The sequence below is a fragment of the Embiotoca jacksoni genome, unplaced genomic scaffold (assembly GCF_022577435.1).
Source record: "Embiotoca jacksoni isolate LCO1_2020_lvr unplaced genomic scaffold, fEmbJac1.0.p SCAF_19, whole genome shotgun sequence".
Taxonomy (NCBI): Eukaryota; Metazoa; Chordata; class Actinopteri; family Embiotocidae; genus Embiotoca; species Embiotoca jacksoni.
The window spans coordinates 4,305,210-4,325,795 of record NW_027185329.1 but is presented as its reverse complement, the minus strand read 5'-3'; the positions used below and the strand labels follow the sequence as shown (position 1 = coordinate 4,325,795).

Here is a 20,586-nt window from a genome sequence, read left to right as displayed (position 1 = left end):
TCAATAATTCTAAAATGTTAGGTTTAGCTCATGTTAATCCAGCCAGATTATTTTTCGTACACTAATCGTGTCTATAATGTATTACAGAAAACCGATCTGTCTTTAATGTCTAAATTATAGTTTGTCCTAAATATTCACAGCCTAATGCCACCCAATTTGACTGTTATCAGACTATTGTTATCATCACACAGCTGTTTAAAGTAAACAGGCTAATTCTCACGATAAGACTACATTTCCCATAAACCCCAACACTTCTGGTTTTGCCTTTTTTTTTGGGCCAACCAGCATGTGGTTTGTTCTGATGATGGGGAGAGGTTGAAGAGCCTGGCTAACTGTAAATTAGTAGTTATACTTGTTCTGCTACTGAGTACATTTAATTGGTAAGATTCACTTCTTTTCTGTGTAAAATTACGAACTCTTTTTCTCATATTGTATTCTCTCATACCCAGAAGATATCTTAACATTCCTAAAATATGACAACCTAATGGGACAGAGATTAAAAAAAAAAAAAGAGAGACATATGTCTGAGTCACAGAAATTCACCTCAGGAATCATAAAAAGCAAAGTGGGATGATTACCATGATGAGCTGCCTGCCTCCTATGACCTTTGACCCAACTGTTGAGGTCACAGTATCCCTTGAGTCTTCATTATGCTGCACAGGAGGAGCAGAGTGAAGAATAACTGACTGCATTATGTGTGATCCGGTCGTCTAACTGCATCACTGTGCACCATCCATGACACCCCACTCTCCTGCGCTCTGCAGTTTATAGTCATGATGTCTTCATCCAGTGTTCGAAATGTGTAGTAGTTTAATAAAAACTGTGCTATTTAAACATCACTTAATACCAAACTATTCATGAAACCCTCTTCTAATTACTGCAAACAAATGACGCCATGCTGGAGATGATTGGTAATCTGAGCTTCGCACCAGTGAAGCTCTCACTGCTAATGCTTCTTGAAATTAAGACCACATTTCCCATAAACCAATAAACATTAAATCCTTTTAAGAGGAAACTTCATCTTCTCAAAAATGTAATTTCTTCAGACACATTTTCTCTTCTGGTTTACTGGAGAGGATAAACGGCTTGAAAGTGATTTTCCATCTGTCTTTCACTCCGTTTACCACCTGCCTTTGACAGGCCACAGTCCTGTTTGTGCTGGCATCAGTCTCTTCCTCCTTTGTGTCATGCAGCCGACCCCGTGGCACACAAAGTGAAATGTAGTGTCCGGTTGAGGCTGCCAAACTGATTGAACGCGTCCTCGTTCGTTGACGGTAAATATCCCAGGTAACCAGCCAGAGAATCGGGTCAGTTGCAGCTGAGTGTTGGTGCACTCATCTGAGTTCTGGCACCAGAGGACCAAATGTTAGCCAGCTCCTGGCCATATACGGCTGCCAGATTAGGCTAGAAACAGGCCCAGTTAGCAGCACTCAAGTTGGGCTCACACCTGGAACAGGATCAATGTACCTGCGACGATCCTGGCATGTAATTCATCTTGAGTCTGGCAACTGGAGGGCTGCAAGATTTAGCTGCTGGACATTTTTGGCTATCTGACTACACTTAGGCAGTGAAAAGTGCATGTAGCCTTAATGCCTCCAGGTCCAACTGCTGGAAGTCGGACGAAAATTGCATCCTTTTTGTCTGCCACAGCTTAAGCATCTGTTCTGCAAACATTTACAGTGTTTTCCTTTGAGAACTAAAGAAACCTGAAGAGAAAGCTGTTGCTGCTCCTTCCTCGTAGACAGAGAACTTCTTTTCATACCAGTCAAATAAATAAAGAAACCGTGTGTGTATGTAGAGGTATTGATCTCTGCTTTGTAGGAAGACGATCACGTTGATGAACAACCAGACCGCAGCCTGATTCACAGAAGTGAGAGACTTCAAACAACTACCCACATTAGTTTTTGATGTTTCGTTGTTTTTTTTACTTACAAAGACTTACAAAGAAATCGTCTTGCGTTGCTCCAACGTCCAGAAAACCAATCAGCATTTAAATTAGCTAACTCTAAAGAGAAGGGCTTAAAGATAGAATATTTATGTGACATGGTGTGGTGATGATGTATAAGTTGAGGAAATATGTGAGGGGTCTTTGGCGAGTAGATGGTGATGTCATCTAAATTAGTTCCATATACCGTATATTTAAGTAGATGTAGCTCCCGGTTCTGAAAAATGAGGCCGATGTGGAAATGTCTTAAACAGCAATACCACCGAGGGCCACTAAGGCTTGGCTCCAAAAAGGCTCTGGCTCCATAGACTCCCATTCAACTTCTCTCAGGAGATACAAAGTCAATGATTTTTTTTCCACAAGTTATTATGGTGTCATTTGCTAAAGTCACTCTTTATTAGTTTTGTGGCGGTCCATCTGAAAAGAATCCCGTCATTACTCAGATATTAGGCCTTAAAAAGCAATGTGTTTGTCTGTTTGATTGACAAGTTTCCACTATCGGTGGATGGGGATAGTGGTGCCGTCTGATGTTGCTGTGTGACATGATGCGATGCACCTTTGATTCACCGAAAGGTCAGCTGGTGTTGAGCAGCAACAGCTTTATGGTCTGAGATGGGTAGTCCAGCAGAGGTGATGTTATACGGTGTGATGCAGGAACAACAAACAAAGTCAAGGATAAAGCCCTCGATGTGGGCTGTAAAGGTGACATATTGCGTTTAGATGCAAGCAATCTAACAGTGCTTTCAGATCTTTAGGGAACATATGGTCAGTGTTATCAAAAAGGACGTTAAAATTGAGAGGAAAATATCTGCCGTTATCAGATGAGAGAGATTTTGTTGAGCAAAAACAATGGCTGTGCTTATGTTGGTTTTTTTTTAGACCGATAAAATGACTGTTTGATAAAAACAATTATAATAACAATAAGTAACAGGGGTTTTAGACATGGGCTGCATCTTGTATGAAGCAATGCATCATATTCATAAGACGCAGCACTTTTCCACCTAACCTTCATTTATACTTCATGAAACTATTTGTAATTGAAACAGTTTACATTGCAGTCAGTTGAACCGAGAATCACAGACTATAGAGAAATCTACAAAACTATAAATATAACACTCTTGTTTTTAAGTGACCTCTTGCTGACCTCTCCTTATGGTCATAGTTATACCTCAGTTGTTGCTCTTCTGTCTGTTGCTTGGAAACATTACGATTCCACTGCAGCTTAATTTATCAGGTTTTGTCGTGTTGCACAGCAATAACGTGCAGCACAGTGGCTGAAGGAAGAAAAAAACAAACAAACGTGAACAACAGGGAGCCGCACGGCAACAATCAGCGTGTCTCTAGTCAAGCCCTCGGCTGGGCTGGTTAGTATGGAGATTGGGTGCTGGAGGTTAAATGAGGAGACGACTTTCCTTTTGGGAGAAAACCAGAAGTCTGCTCTGACTTCAAACCGTGTGAAATATTAACAAGGCCGGGGACTATACAGCGGCTGCACAGCTCTGGCCTCCTCATAACGTCGAGACAAAGAGACGGCATTAAAAGAGATTCTCTTTCTGAAGAGAGAAGTATGTTATAGATAAAAAAAAAAGAGAGGATGAATGGCAGAGAACAACTACTATTTTCTGAGATATACTGTATATATATATATATATATATATATAAAAAAAAAGCTATATATTTAGAGAAATGATAAATAATTGTATGGTGACTCGTGGACGTACAGAGGTGTCCAATTGATTCCCGTGTTGACTGAAGTGTTAAGCAGGTAATCAATCAGTAATTTAAAACAGATTATAATTTAAAGTCCCCCTCTGCACCCTGCTGCGTGACTCAGTCTGAGCTCAGCACTTAAACTAACTCTAATATGATGCAAGAATCCTGCAACCGAGACACACTGAGAAAAAGAAAATATGCAGAATGTATGCAACTTTTTCATTTTTAATCATTTCCCTAAACTGTGCGCTGGTTGTATTGGTCTTATGTTAGGTCTAATACTAAAGCAGAGGCAGACACTGACTCACTCCTCATGTAGCACAAAGGCTGCCCCTGGAAAAGTTGCAGTGATGCTGTAATCAGCAGAATTGGGGGTTTTTCAAACGCTGCGAGCAGAAACCAGGAGTCAGATTTACACTCCGACACAATTACTTTCTGCGGGGACAGAAAGAAAAGATAAAGGAAAGTAGAAAAGGACATGAGATACAACAACTGATTTCAAGTTTGTATGTCAGATTCTTTTTTTTGTTATTATTATTCTTCACTTTTTATCAGTCGAGCTGCAACAAAGCATCTAACCACTTAAATATCGAATTTGTCCCCGTGAAGGAAGCCCCAGAGGCCTCCAGGGAGCAGCTTTTGACTTGAGCACAGAAATATTGTCCGGTACGCGAGGAGACAGGGGCTCGAATGAGGCACGCTGATTGCTATTCTGAAACACGGCGTTGTGCAGAGAGGAAGGGAAGGCCAGTGCCGAGAGAAAAATCTATAGCTGCACTGACAAAAGGGAGGGAAGTGAAGGGTGTGTGTGTGTGTCTGTCTGTGTGTGTGTGCGTTAGGGGGATAAAATACGGTGAGTACCCGGGCCAAAATCACTGCAGAGCCTCATTCTCCCTCCCCGTCACACACACAGATATTGTCACCGAGCCTTCCCGTCTTTTCAAAGATGATTTAAAAAGAGATTAAAAGAGAGACGCAGATTTCTCTTCAGTCCCCCGTTGCCATGGCGATAGACAAACTAGTCACTCCCTCTCTCTCTCTTCCTATTACGATCAAATCAACACGTAGGTGTCGTGAACGCAGCAGCAGCCAAACCGCACATATCTGTTTGTATTACTTATGATTTGCGGACATTTATGTGTTTACTTAGTTGCATTGTGGGGACTCGATGACGTAGGTCATAACTGGGACAGTTGTCGTTGTGGTGTAGGGGTCGTCTTCAGGAACTGAATGTAAAGTCCTCAGAGGTGATGGAAACATGACTCTGTGTGTGTGTGCGCGTGAGTGTGGTGGAGACACTCTTGGTGTCTTGGCTCACGATGCTGCCTCCCTCTTGCTGTTGTTGTTGTTGTTGTTGCTTTTATGCAGTGACAATGAGGGAGCCTGAATTAATCAGACCGCTGTGATCTCATGTGAGGGGCTCCCTCATCCCGCTGCTGCTGCAGCACTGGAAACCTCGTATCTCCAGGATGTCAGATTTTCGTGACGAGAACAGTGAATGATATCGTTTTCCATCATCATATAGAGCAGAGTGGCCCAATTCAAGGCCCCGGGACCAAGTTTGCTTCGTTGATTCAGCTTTTGACAAAGTCGCGCTTAGTCTACCTGTTAAACGCTGTAAAATCCAAACTGTAATGACTACGAACCGTACATTTTGGGCAGCTGTAAAGTACATAATATAGGTTTCACTGCAGTGGTAATTCTCTGTAAATGAAATTATATTTTAATGAGAAGCAATTTCATATAAATATATATTTTTGCTCTCTGCCCTCCATCCAGTTGAATTTTTGGCGCTTCATACGAAAGAATTTGGGCACCTCCTTTATAGACTATACAGCTCAGTCACACAGAGCTCACTGTGCAGAACCAGAGATCACCACTCAACCAACATGACAACAATGTGTGGCATGTTTTAGTAAAATCTATTTTCTGTTTGGGTTGCCTCTCGGTTTCATTGCTCTGAAAGTTGCACAAACCAAAACTCAGTGGATCAGCGCTCCTTTCCATTTTTGGTAAAATATTCAAGACAATCTGACAAGATCACAATTTGACAGCAGTAACTCTACATGACAGTATTCCTTCCAAGTGGCAACCAACCCACTGGTTTGTGAACTGCTGCTTTGAAGCCTCGAGTTTCCCAATTTGGCTGTTGCCATCTTCGTTTTGCTTTGTTTTTTGGATCCAACCGTGACCATATTTGGAAGAGCTGGGGAGAAGCAAGGGGTAGTTTTGACTGAGAAGCTAATGGCACTATGCCCGCCCAACTATACCAGAAACCTGACTGGACCCCAGGCCCATCCCCAAGCATACTTGTGTTTGAAGGTCTAATATGTAATTAATGATGAAATTATTTTAGGAAGGTACACCAGACCACTGGTCAGAAGGAGGGAATTTATCTAATGACACCATTATGACTTGTGGAAAACATTTTATGATTTTGTATTTCGTGATAGAAGTTGACGCTTTTTGAATGGCAGTACATTGGAGCCGGCCAATTTCACTTCAGCATTGCCTTCACTTTTCAGATCCGAAGACTACATCCATTTTTATACACTGTTAATGCAACTGACCCTTTAAATACATAAAGTGTTAAATATTGACTTCAGGTCTGTTTGTGTTATTATTAATGAGAGCGATAGCTATGTACACAGAAAGAAAGTAAATACTTGCACGGAGAGAAGGTGATTAGTGTTCCTGCCATTGATTTATGTCTGCTTAAATATCAGCTTGCTGACATTTAAACCTGCAGTAGGTCACAGTTTCCTGTACTTGGACCGTATCATTGCACAGCTTTAGTTTTGGAGAGGTGTCTGCTTTCTTCTTGTACATGCTTTAAAAAAAAAAAAAGCAGAAGACTCACACCGTAAAAAATAAGATTAGTCTGAACTACTTCCTGCAAACACTGAGGACGTCCTCGGAAAGCAACACACCCACTGATCCCCTCCAGAAGAATCATCAGCTAAATATAGGCTTCATAGGCTTTGGGGCAGAGAAGAAACAATGGGATGCAGGAAACGGAGGAAGAGCGGAGAGGAAGGTAGAGGGGGAGGGGATCAGGTGGGAGGAAGAAGAGATGGAGAGGGAAGAGGAAGGAAGAAGAGAGAAGTGTGAAAATGCAGACGAGCAAAGGTGGCAAACGTCTGATTTCAAGTTTGGGCAGCTAAAAATATATAATTTCTTTCCGTGTACATTTTCACATCTTTCTTGATTTGAAGTTGTATTATCAAAACACACAGAGCTCACAGGTAGCTTTAAATGTTAAAAATATTCCTCAACAATAACTCCGATACAACAACTGAAATAAAGCCGGAAGGTAATTCGTATGAACCCGAGCTGAAGACAAAGTTGTTTATCTTACTTTTTTGAATCTACTTCAGGGATAACTTACGGCGGTATTAAGTTCAAATAAAGTGGAAAGAGTTGAGCATCAAAGTTACATTTGACCCAAATTCCTCAAATTAAGATGCTCAGAGCGAAGCCCTTTAATAAAATCGGTTCATTTCGTCTGGATCTGAAAACACAGTGAATCCAGTAAGAATGCGAGACGACACTTCGTGAACTCATTAAGGTCTAAAAAAGTCCCCCTTTAAATATGTTCTGTGAAGTTATCCGACCCTGCTATAAATCGGCGGCTGAAGCTCTCACTGTTCTCAGCTGTGACATGATGAGGTCAAGAGTGATTTAAGTCACATGCGGCAGTTCACAGTTCAAAAAAGCCAGGAATGCCATAAACTTCTTTTTTCTTTATTTTAAACCTGGTGTTTGCTTCCTGCTGAGGTCAAGAGCTGCTCCGAGCAGAAATTTACAGCACTGTTTTTGTTTCTGGAATTTCCTTCACTTAAAACGAATCCCTGCTGGTGTGAGTTTGAGGGAAAACTCAGGGTGATGAAGCAGCGTCATATGTTGTCATACGTGTGAAGAAAAACAATTATTATTCATATAACGTGAACTTTGAGAGCCCTAAACTCAGACCCTGGATCTGGTTGATAGTAAATGTGCGACACACATCCTTTATCGCAAATTAAAAGGATTAGTCTACTGGCGGGCAATAATTAAAAACTCTTTACCTCATTGCACATCTGACTTTCACAAAGCTCGCAGGAACGATGCATCGTAGCAAAAATATTCAGGGCTTGTAAGAGTTTATTTGCAATTAAAAGTTAACATTTGGTTCTTTGAAAGGGAGCCTAAAGTATCCCTTGATGGTCCCGACAGCCCACGCCAACCCTGCAGGTCGTTTTTGTAGTTTTTGACCATTATTAGCGCCAACCTGCTGTGAGCGAGTAAACATACTGTTTATGTGTTTCAAATGTTTAGAAAGAATCGACTTTTGGCCTTTGCAAATGATTCATTCAAAAGAGCAAGTGAGTTCCAGTCATTGATTTGCAAGGATACAGTCACATGGAGCCCATTGTTTTCTACAAGCTAACGGTTAATTGGCTAATTTAGAACGGGGCTGCCTTGAGTGACAGGAGGATTGTGGGATTAGTCGAGGAGTTCGGCACTGCCAAGATGGTGACGGCCAGAAAGCTTCAAAACCTCTCTTCAGGAATGTGGGTGATGTCATCCTTTTTTTTTTTTTATGTGGTCTGTGGTTATCACAAGATGTTCAGTGGCCTATTTCACCGTGTGTACACTTACAAAGTTACAATTGTTTGAACGCACACACGTTCAAGTTCCCTGTTGTTTTTATAGACTTCCTCTATAAACACAAACTTAAAGTATTGGCCTGGCCTGTATGAGAGGAGGACTCACTGGTGCTGCTGCAGCTGCATTGATTGATTGTAGTGATTTGGGACACCTGCTTTCCACATCACCATGTTTCATGAGCATGGACAATGCTACTTTTATATTCACATCATCAGAGGGTCATGTTGAAAGTAATCTGCCCTTGACTCCTTCTAATCCCCTTGCATATGGTGACTCAAGGCTGTCATACTGCCCTCCTTCACACCCACAGTCAGCACCACCAGACTTAACTTTCAGAGCTCAGGGTTTCTGCCCTGAACCAGGTCCTCTCACTAACCAGTCAGTGGTGTATTCATCATCATTCAACGCCACAAAATCCTATTTTATTTAATCCTGTTACTAATCAGGAAAAGCATGCAGTGAATGGAAAGAGTTGAAATAAAATAGTCTTTGCTTGATGAGGTAAATGAGGAGGTTGAACCAAAAAAACAAACCTAAGGCAGTCCAGAGATTGTCAAAAGACAGCTAATGTCTGAAAGCTACAGCAGGTAGACAAAAGAAAATCGTGAGAGGAGCTAGTGGTTGTCAGGAGGATGTATATATGCTGCAGTAATTGACTAATGAATAGCAGGTGTGCATGCTGGAGAAGCAGGAACCTCACTGAGGGAAACTAGTAGACTGTCGGGGGCGGACGTGCCGAGTCTGAAATGACAAAGAAAAGTTAGCAGAGAAGCCAAACAAAAAAAGATTTCCGGAAATTCAAAAACTGTGATCATAAACAATCCCACTTTTAGTTGTGCAGCAACTGTGTGTAGGACAAGAAAGGCTTTATTTCCTCCATTTGTGATGTAACTACACAACAACAAAAAACAGAACACTTTATTTACTAGATGCTTTGAGCAACGGGCTTTGCTCAGGTTTGACTTTGCTTCTCTGGTAAATGTGTAACTGAGAGAGCTCAGAGCACGAGAGGGCTCAGTTCAGATCTGTGCAAATCTCTGTGGTGCTGTGTCATATTTATTTTAGCAGCCTAGTAGATAGAGATAGCTGCTGCTGACTGCTGCTAAATAATAGATAACCGTTCATTCCTTTAAAAAAAAAAAAAAAAACACTCACTATTCATCAGTTTCTGCAGAGTTCTGCAAGAGAAAGATAGGGCAGAATGAAAGAAGAAGAAAAGCAGAAGACGGACAGAAAAGGGAAGAATCACGTCTTCTTGTCTCTGAAGTCCAAGTCCGGGGAGCAAAACGCCTCACACCAGCGGACCAGTGTCAGAGAAGAGTGTCAATTATTTATCCCGGGGGGTTCGGCGGGGAGGAGAGGAAAGACAGATTTGTGTTGGTGAGGTTGCGTGAAGATGACTCACTGTGCGTCTCTCTCACACACACACACACACACACACACACACACACACACACACACACACACACACACACACACACACACACACACACACACACACTCACACACACACACACACTCATATAGCGTCTCTTTCATGGCTTCATCTCGCTGTTCTTTTCCCTCCTCCGTGCTCTCACTCTTAACCTCCTTCTGTCACTCACTCTCTCTGCTGTTGATGAAGTCATGCTGCCACGCCCGGTGTTGTGCTCCCCACTAACACGCCTGGCCAGGCTTTCGTCGATTACTACTAAAAGCCATTAACCCTTGAAACGGAAGGCTGCGGCGACACACTCAGTATCATTCATAAGATATGAGCTCCATTTCCCTCCTCTGGCCTGTTTCTCTAAACTCTGAAGGTAATAACTTGCAGAGAGGCAGCGAATTGCCTTCAGTAAAGATGAGGGTTTACAGCTGGGACAGATATGGTTCGCAAGAATAGTAGTTTTAAATTACATGGCTTCAACATGGTCGCAGTGATTTGCCACTCTCCCGTCACAACAAGTCCTCCAACCCATATTGGTCGTTTGTTCTGACACTCACAAACGACTTAAAGTCGGGGTTTCTTAAAATTAGAGCCCTTGGTTATGGTTAGGCACAACAACCACTTGATTAGGGTTAGAGAAAGATAATGGTCTGGGTTAAAATAAAAACTTAAACCATGTTGTGCATAAAAGATGCGACTACTTTGAAGTTATGCAACCTTTGTCGTCATGGCAACAGCAAATGCGGCTTTAAAAAAAACCGGTCCCGATTCTTAGTTGGACAGGAGCAGCGAACTGGGTCTCCTGCTGGTCTGTGAATTGTCGTTTTGATGCCTCGACTCCGGCATTTTGGCCTTCGACATTTTTTTTTTTTTTTTAAATCCAGAAGTGACCATATTTGGAGGAGTTGAAGAATCCTGACTGCACCCCAGGCATGCCCCCAAAATACCTCTCTTTATCCCTGACAGTTCTGGCTTGGCCAGGTACCTGGTACCCTGTACCTGGTACCCGATACTATTAGTATCACCTCAGTCGGCGTTCCAAGCAAGTTGAGTCGATACTAAATACATTGGGATATGTTTTCCCACAACACAATGGAAGTGTGTTCAGACCAAAGCTCGCCCCCAAGGTGCTGTGATCGCACGACCGAAGTCCGAAGCCCGAAGTGTGTATTGACAGCACTCATTAGTGATCTGCAATAGTTCCTGTACTGTTAATCTCCTTCTATGAATCTGAGTAATGCACTGCAGCAGACTCCACAGGGTGTCAGATAATAGGTTTCTTTTATTAGTGGATTTAGCTTTAAATTTGATTCAATTTACCCCACCTCTCAGATTTGTCAGTTTTTGATCATTTTTGTGTCAGCTCAGCCCTCTGAGGAGAACCACACCACATCAGTCAAACTCACCCTCGCAGGTTGTAAACTTTGCCATTTATCCAGAAAGAGCAACAGTCAAAAACATGAGTCATTCACACATTTAAAAAAACTGACTCTCGCTCCCATAGATGATTCATTTAGTCTGCTGGCATAAAAGAGGAACTCATTATGGAGTTTTATTACATTTTTTTTTTTTTTTATTACTTTTCAGAATGCAGTTGTCTTCTGTAATCTATTGAGAAATTTATCGTACAGTGTATCAGGTAAAGTTTTGGCTTAATGTAGCTTCCAGTAATGAGGCATATTTAGGCATTTTATTATCATCATTAGCGTCCTGACGACACCCTATTTTATTTTTATTTTTTTAAGTCCGTATATCTGGTTCATCATGCTTTATTTCTTTCTTGTTTGGGGATCCACAGATGCGACTGTTGTATGTGAAAAAAAAAAAAATCCGTCCCTCCAGGAGTTCTTTTGTAATTGTTGCGATCCAAAATGCCTGATTTTGTGGCAAATGTTCTAAAAAAATACAATGCAATTGAGATTTAAGTGAGTTTTTTGTGGTAAAATTGCGGGAATTAGAAAAAAAATTGCAAGTGGAGGAAAACAAATTGCGTTTTTTTTTTTCAACAACAACCTAAATAGTAATATATAACCACTTTGTTTGATAATAAGCATGCTGCACATCATATTTTATTCATAATTTAGCAAAATTACAAGCACCTGCAAATATTGCGGAAATTTCTTGAATTTGAGTTTTACAGTCGCAAGATCACGATTTCCTGGAGGGACTCGATAACAGTGAATGCAAATTCTATCGCTTCGTCTTTCTAGAATTTTCTAGAAAATGAGCTCAAAAGTTCATTGATTAGCAAAACTGGTCAGTTTGATTTGTCCTCTTTATTGACAAACAGTGCATTGTAAATGTAAGATTCAGAAAGTTTACGGCTACAAACTCGCACGCACGATGTACAAACATTTTACTGTACACTGAACAGCACACACACATTATATTACACCCACACACGCGCACACAAAGATGCACAGGCGTGCGCATACTCACATTATATTACAGTATTATAGTACATTACAGTGGGATGCTCCGACTATATGAGCAGTTAACACCTATAACAGTATCGTAGGTAAACAGAGAAAGGCAGACTACAGCTGATTACTGAGCTGTTTTTCTTTTTTCAAGAGAAACCGTACATTACATACATACTGAAAAGTATGGCAAGCAATTAGAACAAAAACAAGTTACCATGATAAAAGCAGAGAAGTCAAATTTTCTGTAGAGAGTGTGCGCAGTCAGACTGGTTTCTGTTCAGGGTTAGTTTGATGAAACACTGAATAAAATGCAATAACAAAGTTAAAAAAAAAGATTGAGTTGTAAAGGAAATAAAACAGAAGGCAGACGACTTTTATGTTCAGTTTTGGGATCAATGCTCATAACAATACCTTCTTTTTTCCACCAGCCTGAAGAGATGCAAGTTTGATAAAAAAAAAAAAAAAAAGTCCACAGCTGTGTTTGTGGCTTTGTAAGGCCCGAATGTGTTTTGAGCTAAAACCATTGGGCTGATTCACTGATCAGGTGTATCACAATCACACCAAAGCTAACGTGTCAAGCGTCCCGTTGTGCTTCCCCTAGAAGGGAAAAGTAAGGTGCTTTAGGTTTAGGCACCAAAAACTATGTGATTAGGGTTAGAAAGAGGTCATGGTTTGGGTTGAAATAAAAAGTTTCAGTTAAGTAATGTTATGCATGTTACTTGACATATTCTGCGTAAAATACGTTACATTATGTAAGTAACTTGCGTAACGTTTGCTTTCTCGTGGACTTGAGTGCCGGTCTCTCAGTCCAGTGTCTGTTCCATCTAAGCACCCCGGACCGCCTGCCTGGGAGGTACTTCTTCAGCAGGCTGGTCATACGTGCGTGTACTTTTCACACCTAGATGAGACAAAACGTGACACATGACACGGTATCCTCTAGAAGACTGATGTGTTTCGCACCCTTTGACGTGATAGTAAACTGGATGATAATGGTTTTGCAGGTATTTGCCAATGAAGCAAAGTAACTCGACAAAGTAACATTTGTAATTGATGACGCCATAAAATGTAAAGGCCCCACCATAGTAATTACAATTCATCCTTCAGGAAATGATTGAGCAAGGAGCAAAGTCATGGGACCAAAGTCAGCAGGCTTTATCGTCTTGAGACCATAAATCTCTGTTCAAAATCTCAAAGCAATCAGTAGTAGTTCAGAAATATCAGTCTCGCATAAAGTTGTGGACCAACCAAAAACTGAGAAAACCTTTCCTCTGTGTGTGTGTGTACATCCAGAATGTGTCAGCTCAGAACGACTGGACACAAGGAGGAAGGAACAACCATTACTTTCACAGTTTTGGAGGGGCTTAAATGTGCCCATATATCCTGAAGAGATGCAAGTTCAAAATGTTTGCGAGAGGAGTGCATCTAAAATAGAATGATTGCTTGCCTTTAAACTGTTAGTCAAAGGAGAAGGTGGAAATGTGGACCGGCGGCAGAGTGAGTTGTTCAGAGAGGTTGTGGGTATTCAGAGAAGAAGAGGACAGCCGGGTGGAGCAGAGAGAGAGAGAGAGAGAGAGAGAGAGAGAGAGAGAGAGAGAGAGAGAAAGAGATACCCTGCCTCGTTTTTTATTAAAACACCAGTCGAGCTTTGCCTTTCGCTCCTCCAACCCTCCCTTTCTCTCTTCTGTTATCCTCCCCTTCTCTTCTCTCTTACATATTCCCTTTCACTTTTTCCCCTCTTCATAACTGGCCTGCTCTCATCTTCAGCCTCACCTACAGTATCTATTCCACCAGAGAAGCAGCAGCAGGAGGAAAGCATCCGAGTCTGTCCAAAAAAAACAACAACCTGCAATTAAAAGATAAATCCACCCTAAAGCACTTACAGGAGACTCACCTTGATTTCGTGGGCCGAGGTTATTGTTTATTGTTTAGGGCCCTATATTATTTTTGTCATTATTTCCTGCACAGCTATAGTCTGAAGGGAGTTTTTTTTATCTAAAACATCTGCAGTAAATGTCAGGTTTTGGTGTCAGTCCGACGGAGGGCTTTTTTTTAATTTTATTTTTTAATTTTTTTTTACAGCTGCCATTTGTACTGCATTGACAGTATTCCCAGCAGACCAAAATGCATTGCAGCTGCATAAAATATCGAGTTTTTACAAATGAGATGAGCCGTGGTCACATATGTAACCATATTCACAAAGCAGTCAGCTAGGTTCCCTGCAACACAAAGGTATGATGTAACACCACATAACAAAATGATATCCCCACATTTGACATACCTGCCAATGGTTTAACATTACACGTGGCATCAGTAAGACGCCAAAAAAAACAGCAATGCTATAGCTGGGGAAGAACGAACGGCTGGGAGTTTTAAGCATTACTTTGCCTCTGTTTACTCGAGCCACTGATTATGCAAAGCTGTACTATTTCACAAACAGGCCATTAGCCACACTGCAGCAGCAAGCCTTGCCAAACTCTGAGTGCAGCAGGAATTGCATCCAGAAGTTAACAAGCAACAAGTTTGCCAACTCTGGTATATACGAGGTGCAATCAAAAAGTTCAGAGGCTCTTTCTTCTTTCTCTCAAACGGAGCACAGCAGCATGACGTCCATCGAGCAGCAGGAAGCTATAGCTTTGGGGAGTTTTCTCTTGATCAACGTCAGTACCTGTGTGACAGATTTTTCTAAGCTCCGTTAAGTGTTCATCTGCAATTTCACCACGGACTTGAACAGAACGCAGATTTCAAATTTGATTTCAAACTTGGGAAATCAGCAATGGAGTTCCTTGAAACGCTTCAGAAAATCTACGGCGAGGAAGCAAAGAGCCGGGCAAAGTGTTTTGCAGAGGTTTTGCATTTCCAGAGGGGCCCGAACGTCACCGAAGACCGAAGACAGCGGGTCAGGTCCGGAGGAACCAGGTGGGTGTTGTTTAACATTCGTGGGTTTTTGCACCAGGAATTCGTCCCTCAGGATCAGACTGTCAACACCGAGTTTTACTGTGATGTTCCGAGGCGTCTGAGGGAAAACATTCGGCAACCTTAACTGTGGCGCAATGGAAGTTGGGTTCTCCAACCTGACAACTGCCTGCTCACAGTATATTGAAAATGCGTGAGTTTCTCGCCTGCAGCTGCACGACCATCACTCCCCACCACCTGTTCGTGCCGGATCTGGCTCTCTGCAACTTGTTTGTTCCGCAAAATGAAGTTCAAGTTGAATAGTCCTTGACGTCCTTACACAAAAGGACTTTCAAGGGGCGTCCGAAGCGTGGCACGAGCGTTGGGGGCATATGTATTCGCTGCACAAGGAGACTACTTGGAAGGGAATGGCGACAAGATCTAAATCAGGTATGTTTTTTTGGTTGTTATACGGGCCGTCTCCGAACTTGTTGATTGCAACCGAGTTGAGCATACAGGCTCGTGGCTCTGAACTGCCAGGTCCCGCATACAGCTGTGATGAACCCAGAGGGGAAAACACGTCTTCAAGCTAAACTTTTGTCACAGAACTCAAATAAGTTTGTAACTCTATTTTAAGGTTATGCTTCTATTTATATGGCTGGCTAGAATGAATTAACTTAACGTATAACAGCTGAGTGAGAGAAGTTTTAGATCAAGACTGCGAGCGTATGACTCCGTAGTACGTACCAGTGTAGATACAAATCAAACCCGAACCAAAAGATTTGTTCAATCAGTTTTTGCCAACACTACGGGGATGAAGACTGCTGGATTGGAAGCATGCAAATAATCAAAGCAGGTTTCTAAAAGTTTAAAAGATGACTTTGCAAAGGTTTTATGAAGAAGGAAATTAATTCCCAAAATTTGTTGAGAGAATTTCCTCCACAGGGCGTCTTCAACAGTTTCGTACCGACGAGAAATGATACAGGACACGCACTGATGCATGTCAGACAAACTGCGACTTTCAAATGTCAGCGCTAATTAAACTTCACTTGTACACATCAAAATACCATCTTTCACAGTTACATTCATTTTCCACGGTGTTCCCAAAGCCACTTCACCACCCTGCATGATTAGTTTTCATTTTTTGCAGCTGTCAGTAGCTTCTTTATTTCTTCTGTGCATGCGTGCAGATTTTTTTTGTGGTATACGTTCATGTGTTACTTTAGTGTGGAAGTGGGACCCAGCTAGTTTCTTAGGGAAACATTTGATCTTCAAGACATCGAGTTTTAAAAAGTCGACACAGAGTGGGAAATTTTACCTTTTTTTTCCCACTATCTCATGAAACACCTTTTTTGTGTTGTTGGAAGGAAGCCTTTCACTGCAGGCTCGGTGATTTTTTTTAATATATATTTTTTTTAATTTAACAATGTTCATAAAAAGAAAAAGAGATAAAAAGGAGAGAGGCATTTAAAAAGCTCGATGTTAAAAGTATTAAACATGAAGTTTAGTCATCTACGATAATATGTGACCAGCTATTCAGTACAGATACAATCAGTGTTTTAACTCTTACATACAAATACGGAACTCTACTCGTTTTTAGGCAACAGATTTAGGGTGGATTTAACTTTTAAGAGTGCTTCAGAAAACTAACATCAAAACCTGCTTTCTCCACGGACTCTTTAAAGCACTTCATCATATATTAATCTTTACATAGTGCACGATTTACCAATAAAATATCCCATTTTATGCAGCAATGGGGACAAACCTCACATCTACCGTGTTCCTGAGATATCCTCCATGTGGTGAACATTTGTGCTCACACTGAGACACGTCACAAAATAAGTACAAGACGTGCCGTATATCCTTTATGCCTTCACCGTTTTTTCACGAACACCGACACAGTAACATGTGAAATGTCTCTTGAGAGCTCACATCTAACTTGTTAAATAGAAGAAAAAAACAAAACATAAAGCAAAGAATAGTCACATCACACTTAGATACAGATGTTACATAATGCATTAAGATGCCTGCCTGTGTTGATAGCTTTCATTTATTCTGCATGACATTTTTTTTTAGGTGGCATTCAATATGAGTTTTTAGGCACGCTCGTCGCCTCCCTCTTTATTAAACCCCCGAGCCAGCGCTGAAACTGTTCTTCCAGAGGCATCTATTTACAACGAATTATGCCTCTGAACCACTGACACGCTCCCAGTTGATCTCAATACTTCCTGATAAAATGTTCAATAAGCTGCTGTTGCCAGGCAACAAATGCAATTGCGGTCGCGCAGTCAGAGTTTTGGCGAGAAAAAGTGGGGACTGAAATGTTTGGAGGTTTGAAACAGGCGCCGACGTCTCACTGTCACAGCGTTCATAAATAAAAGAGTTTGGGGGCGTCCCAATGGTGGCGAGCGGCGGTGCGAGGGAAACACAAACACAGCGTTTTGGAGGACGCGTCGGAGCCGTGCGTCAGTAAAACGTGTCGAAAAGCAAACAGCTCAACACTTGTGTCACTGTGAGCCGGGGCTCGCGGCGGATGACAAATAAAATCAGAACATCCAATCAGGGCCGCTGACTGGTAATCCTTGGGATGTGGATGCACACGCATGACCAGAGGTTTGGGCTGAAGGCAGAGCGAGCCTGCTGTTGTTTCACAGCTGGTAATCCGCTCAGTGCTCAGATAAAAGAGATCTCCCAGTGCTTCTCCACCAGCGTGCCCCGGAGCGAGATCAGGCCTTCTTGATATCATATTTTGTGAGGACTAGTGATTCAAACATCACATTAAGTACTAAAAACATGACAAATAAGCCGCCAATTTCCTTCCTGACCCCGAGCGTTTTGGTATTTGACTATCTTTTCTCTGACACGTCACAAATCAATCTTGTAAATGCGTGCCGGGCCGCCATTGAAAAGGTTGCTGTCTGTCCGCAGATGAGAACATTGACAGGTCACTTCCCGGCATTTCATCTGCAAACTGACACAACAGTATTTATCAGAGATGTCAATCGGGAAATGAGACTGTCAAAACAGACTCTGACAACACTGACACTGTCCGGCAGCCAATGAATTAAAAAAAAAAAAAAAGAAAAAAAAAAAGAAAAAAAGAAAAGGAAATGGATGAATACAAAGGGCCCTGCCTGGCTGCCTGCTGCACAGTGATGATTGCCATCTGGACGGCAGCCATGTAGTTTAGACAGAAATGAGATTTGTTCCATGCGTGGACAGAACATGAGCATTGGATTTCTGGTTGGTTCATGCACCGACTGGCAATCGGCTTCAGGATTTGCAGCCAAATTACAGGAACATTGGATGACAATACCTGTTCTGTCTTTTGAGATTCACAACAGGTGCGTCTCAGTAGCTGGTAAAGACAATACACACAGTCTGTCGAGCTGTTTTCTTCCGTACCTCCGAGGACGCTCTGTTCCTCGCTTGGAAGAGCCACTGCTATGGTTTAATATTTCTTTATCTAATTCTCTTGCCGTTTTCTGATCTGTAATTGGCTTTACTCAGAGGGCATTTGCACTGATTGTAAAACATCATCCATTATGAGTTCTCTCTGAATTAAGTACTTTAAGTAGGCCAGGACTTGTTCGCAGTCTGTGTGGAAGAGTTTCTCTTTTCATGGTTGCATTGAAGGAAGGAAAAAATAGCAACTGTGAAACCTTTTTTTTTTCTTTTCGTCTCCAGTCCACAGCAATTTAAAATTTGTTCCAGTGATGAGTCAGGCGAGGAAGATAATCGTTAAGAAGTCACAAATACTCCAGTGACATTGATCTGTCAGATGCTGTTGGCAAAAATGAAAGCAAATGACTAAACAGGAAAAAAAAGATCCCATATTGTAATATGTACAGACTCTTCAATATGAAGACAGATTCCATTTCAACTGTTGGCTGTTGTCTGGATTCAAATGGTATCAAACTTTCACCAACAAGTATTCTCAACACAACATGCTGGAGATAACGAGCCTGTGGTCTCCGGGTTTAAAGACCGTTTTTTTAGGCTTTCGGTCCAGTTTGTGTCTCTTCGTATAAACGTCTGCTCGGCCAGTTTCCTCTTCACAGCAGTGTCTTTTATCCACACATTAAAAAAAAGCCGCCCCGTCTTCCTTCAGTCAGTCAAGTTTTTAAAAAACGGTCTTCAGATTTCGGCGATGGAAGTTATCTTTTTGTTGAATGGGGATTTGTGAGTGCAACCCTTTGAGGTCAGATGCTAGTTTGGTATTTTCCAAAGTGTTGCGTATTTTTGTTCTTAATTGGTGGAACGAATCTCGCCTGCACACCGATTTTTTTTTTTCCTTCCCCCGGGAGCCATTCAGGTTAGATCACTTTTGGAAGCTAAACTGCATGAAAGAAGTTCGTCCGGTGACTGAAAGACGGTTTTGGCCATGCAGACACATAAATGGCCATAACGGCTGTTTAAAAAGACGTAAAGTGGCCGAGACCTCCGAAAGCATTTAGTGTACGACGGTCAAAGTATAAGAAGGCAGCCTGCTCGTTCACGGACCGCAATCGGGTCGAGTATTTTCTGACTGCATCGCTCCCCGTGCGGCTACACAGATTCAGTCGGAGACTGGTCATCGACGTGGTGCCTCATCGACTGCGCGCTGGTCAGAATTTTTTTCTGGTGTCCGGCGAGAGACACGCCGATCCTCTGCAGATCTCTGTGAACACACAGAAACACGCGAGGTTGTGTCATCAGAGCCAAAAATCGAATTATAAAGCTGCTGTTGGATTTTTACACCAATAAATCACTTGAGCACTTGAACTGGAACAGAAAAGGTGCCACTACTCTAAATTAGCACAGCATGAACATGCAGAAGGGTCTCTTTAGGAGTGCTTTGATTAAATAATGACGAAGCAGAAGCCCCTGTTTCCCTAAAGAGGAAAATATATACCGTCCTCCTTTACTTGTTCAACCCTCGTTATAAAAGAAACTACGCTTTGAAGCCACATCAAACCAGTGAGGTTTAACAGTGTGTCGTGTGCGTCATTAATCTTATATTCCTGATCTGATAAAACAGCTCGGGTACTTTGCTTTCAACCGCAGCAAAAGATATACATGCCCACACATCCCGTGTAATGTCATATATCGGCTATAAAGTAATGCAAAATGGGCAACAACTGTTAAATCGAATTCAGCATGAATTTATGTTGCTTAAAACCCAAGAAAAGTGGTTTCAGGTGGTTTTCCATCCATTCCCCCCCCCCAGGACAAGTGGTTCCCTCTGCATGAAAAGTGTCTTAAATAAAGTCAAGCTAACACATATCTGCTTTCTTTACACTGGTACTTTGTTGACTTAATTAATCCCTTTGGCGAAATGTATCCCTCTCCATTTGGACTATTTTAGGAGCAGCGGGCAGCCAAAGTGCAACACACGGGGAACCACTCCAGGTGTGATGCTGGAGCTCTGGTCAAAGGTAACAACTGGAACCTCCAGTGGACAATTCCCCGACAGAAGATTATGAAGGTCAGGGCCAGCAGCTGTCGAGCAGAGCTGAAGCACAAACTGAAACTCTTCTTGCATATTGGCCATCTTA

At 41.9% G+C, this 20,586-nt stretch overlaps 1 protein-coding gene across 1 annotated transcript in view; it reads right to left on the bottom strand.

Moving 5' to 3' along the window:
* Positions 1-11,991: 11,991 nt before the first annotated feature.
* Positions 11,992-20,586, bottom strand: part of LOC138200430 (ephrin type-B receptor 1-like) — an 86,733-nt gene continuing 78,138 nt past the window's right edge. Inside the window, exon 20 of the mRNA XM_069153091.1 lies at positions 11,992-19,709. Within this exon, the coding sequence (XP_069009192.1) occupies positions 19,598-19,709 (112 nt within the window). The 3' untranslated portion in view covers positions 11,992-19,597. The remainder of the gene's footprint in view (positions 19,710-20,586) is intronic.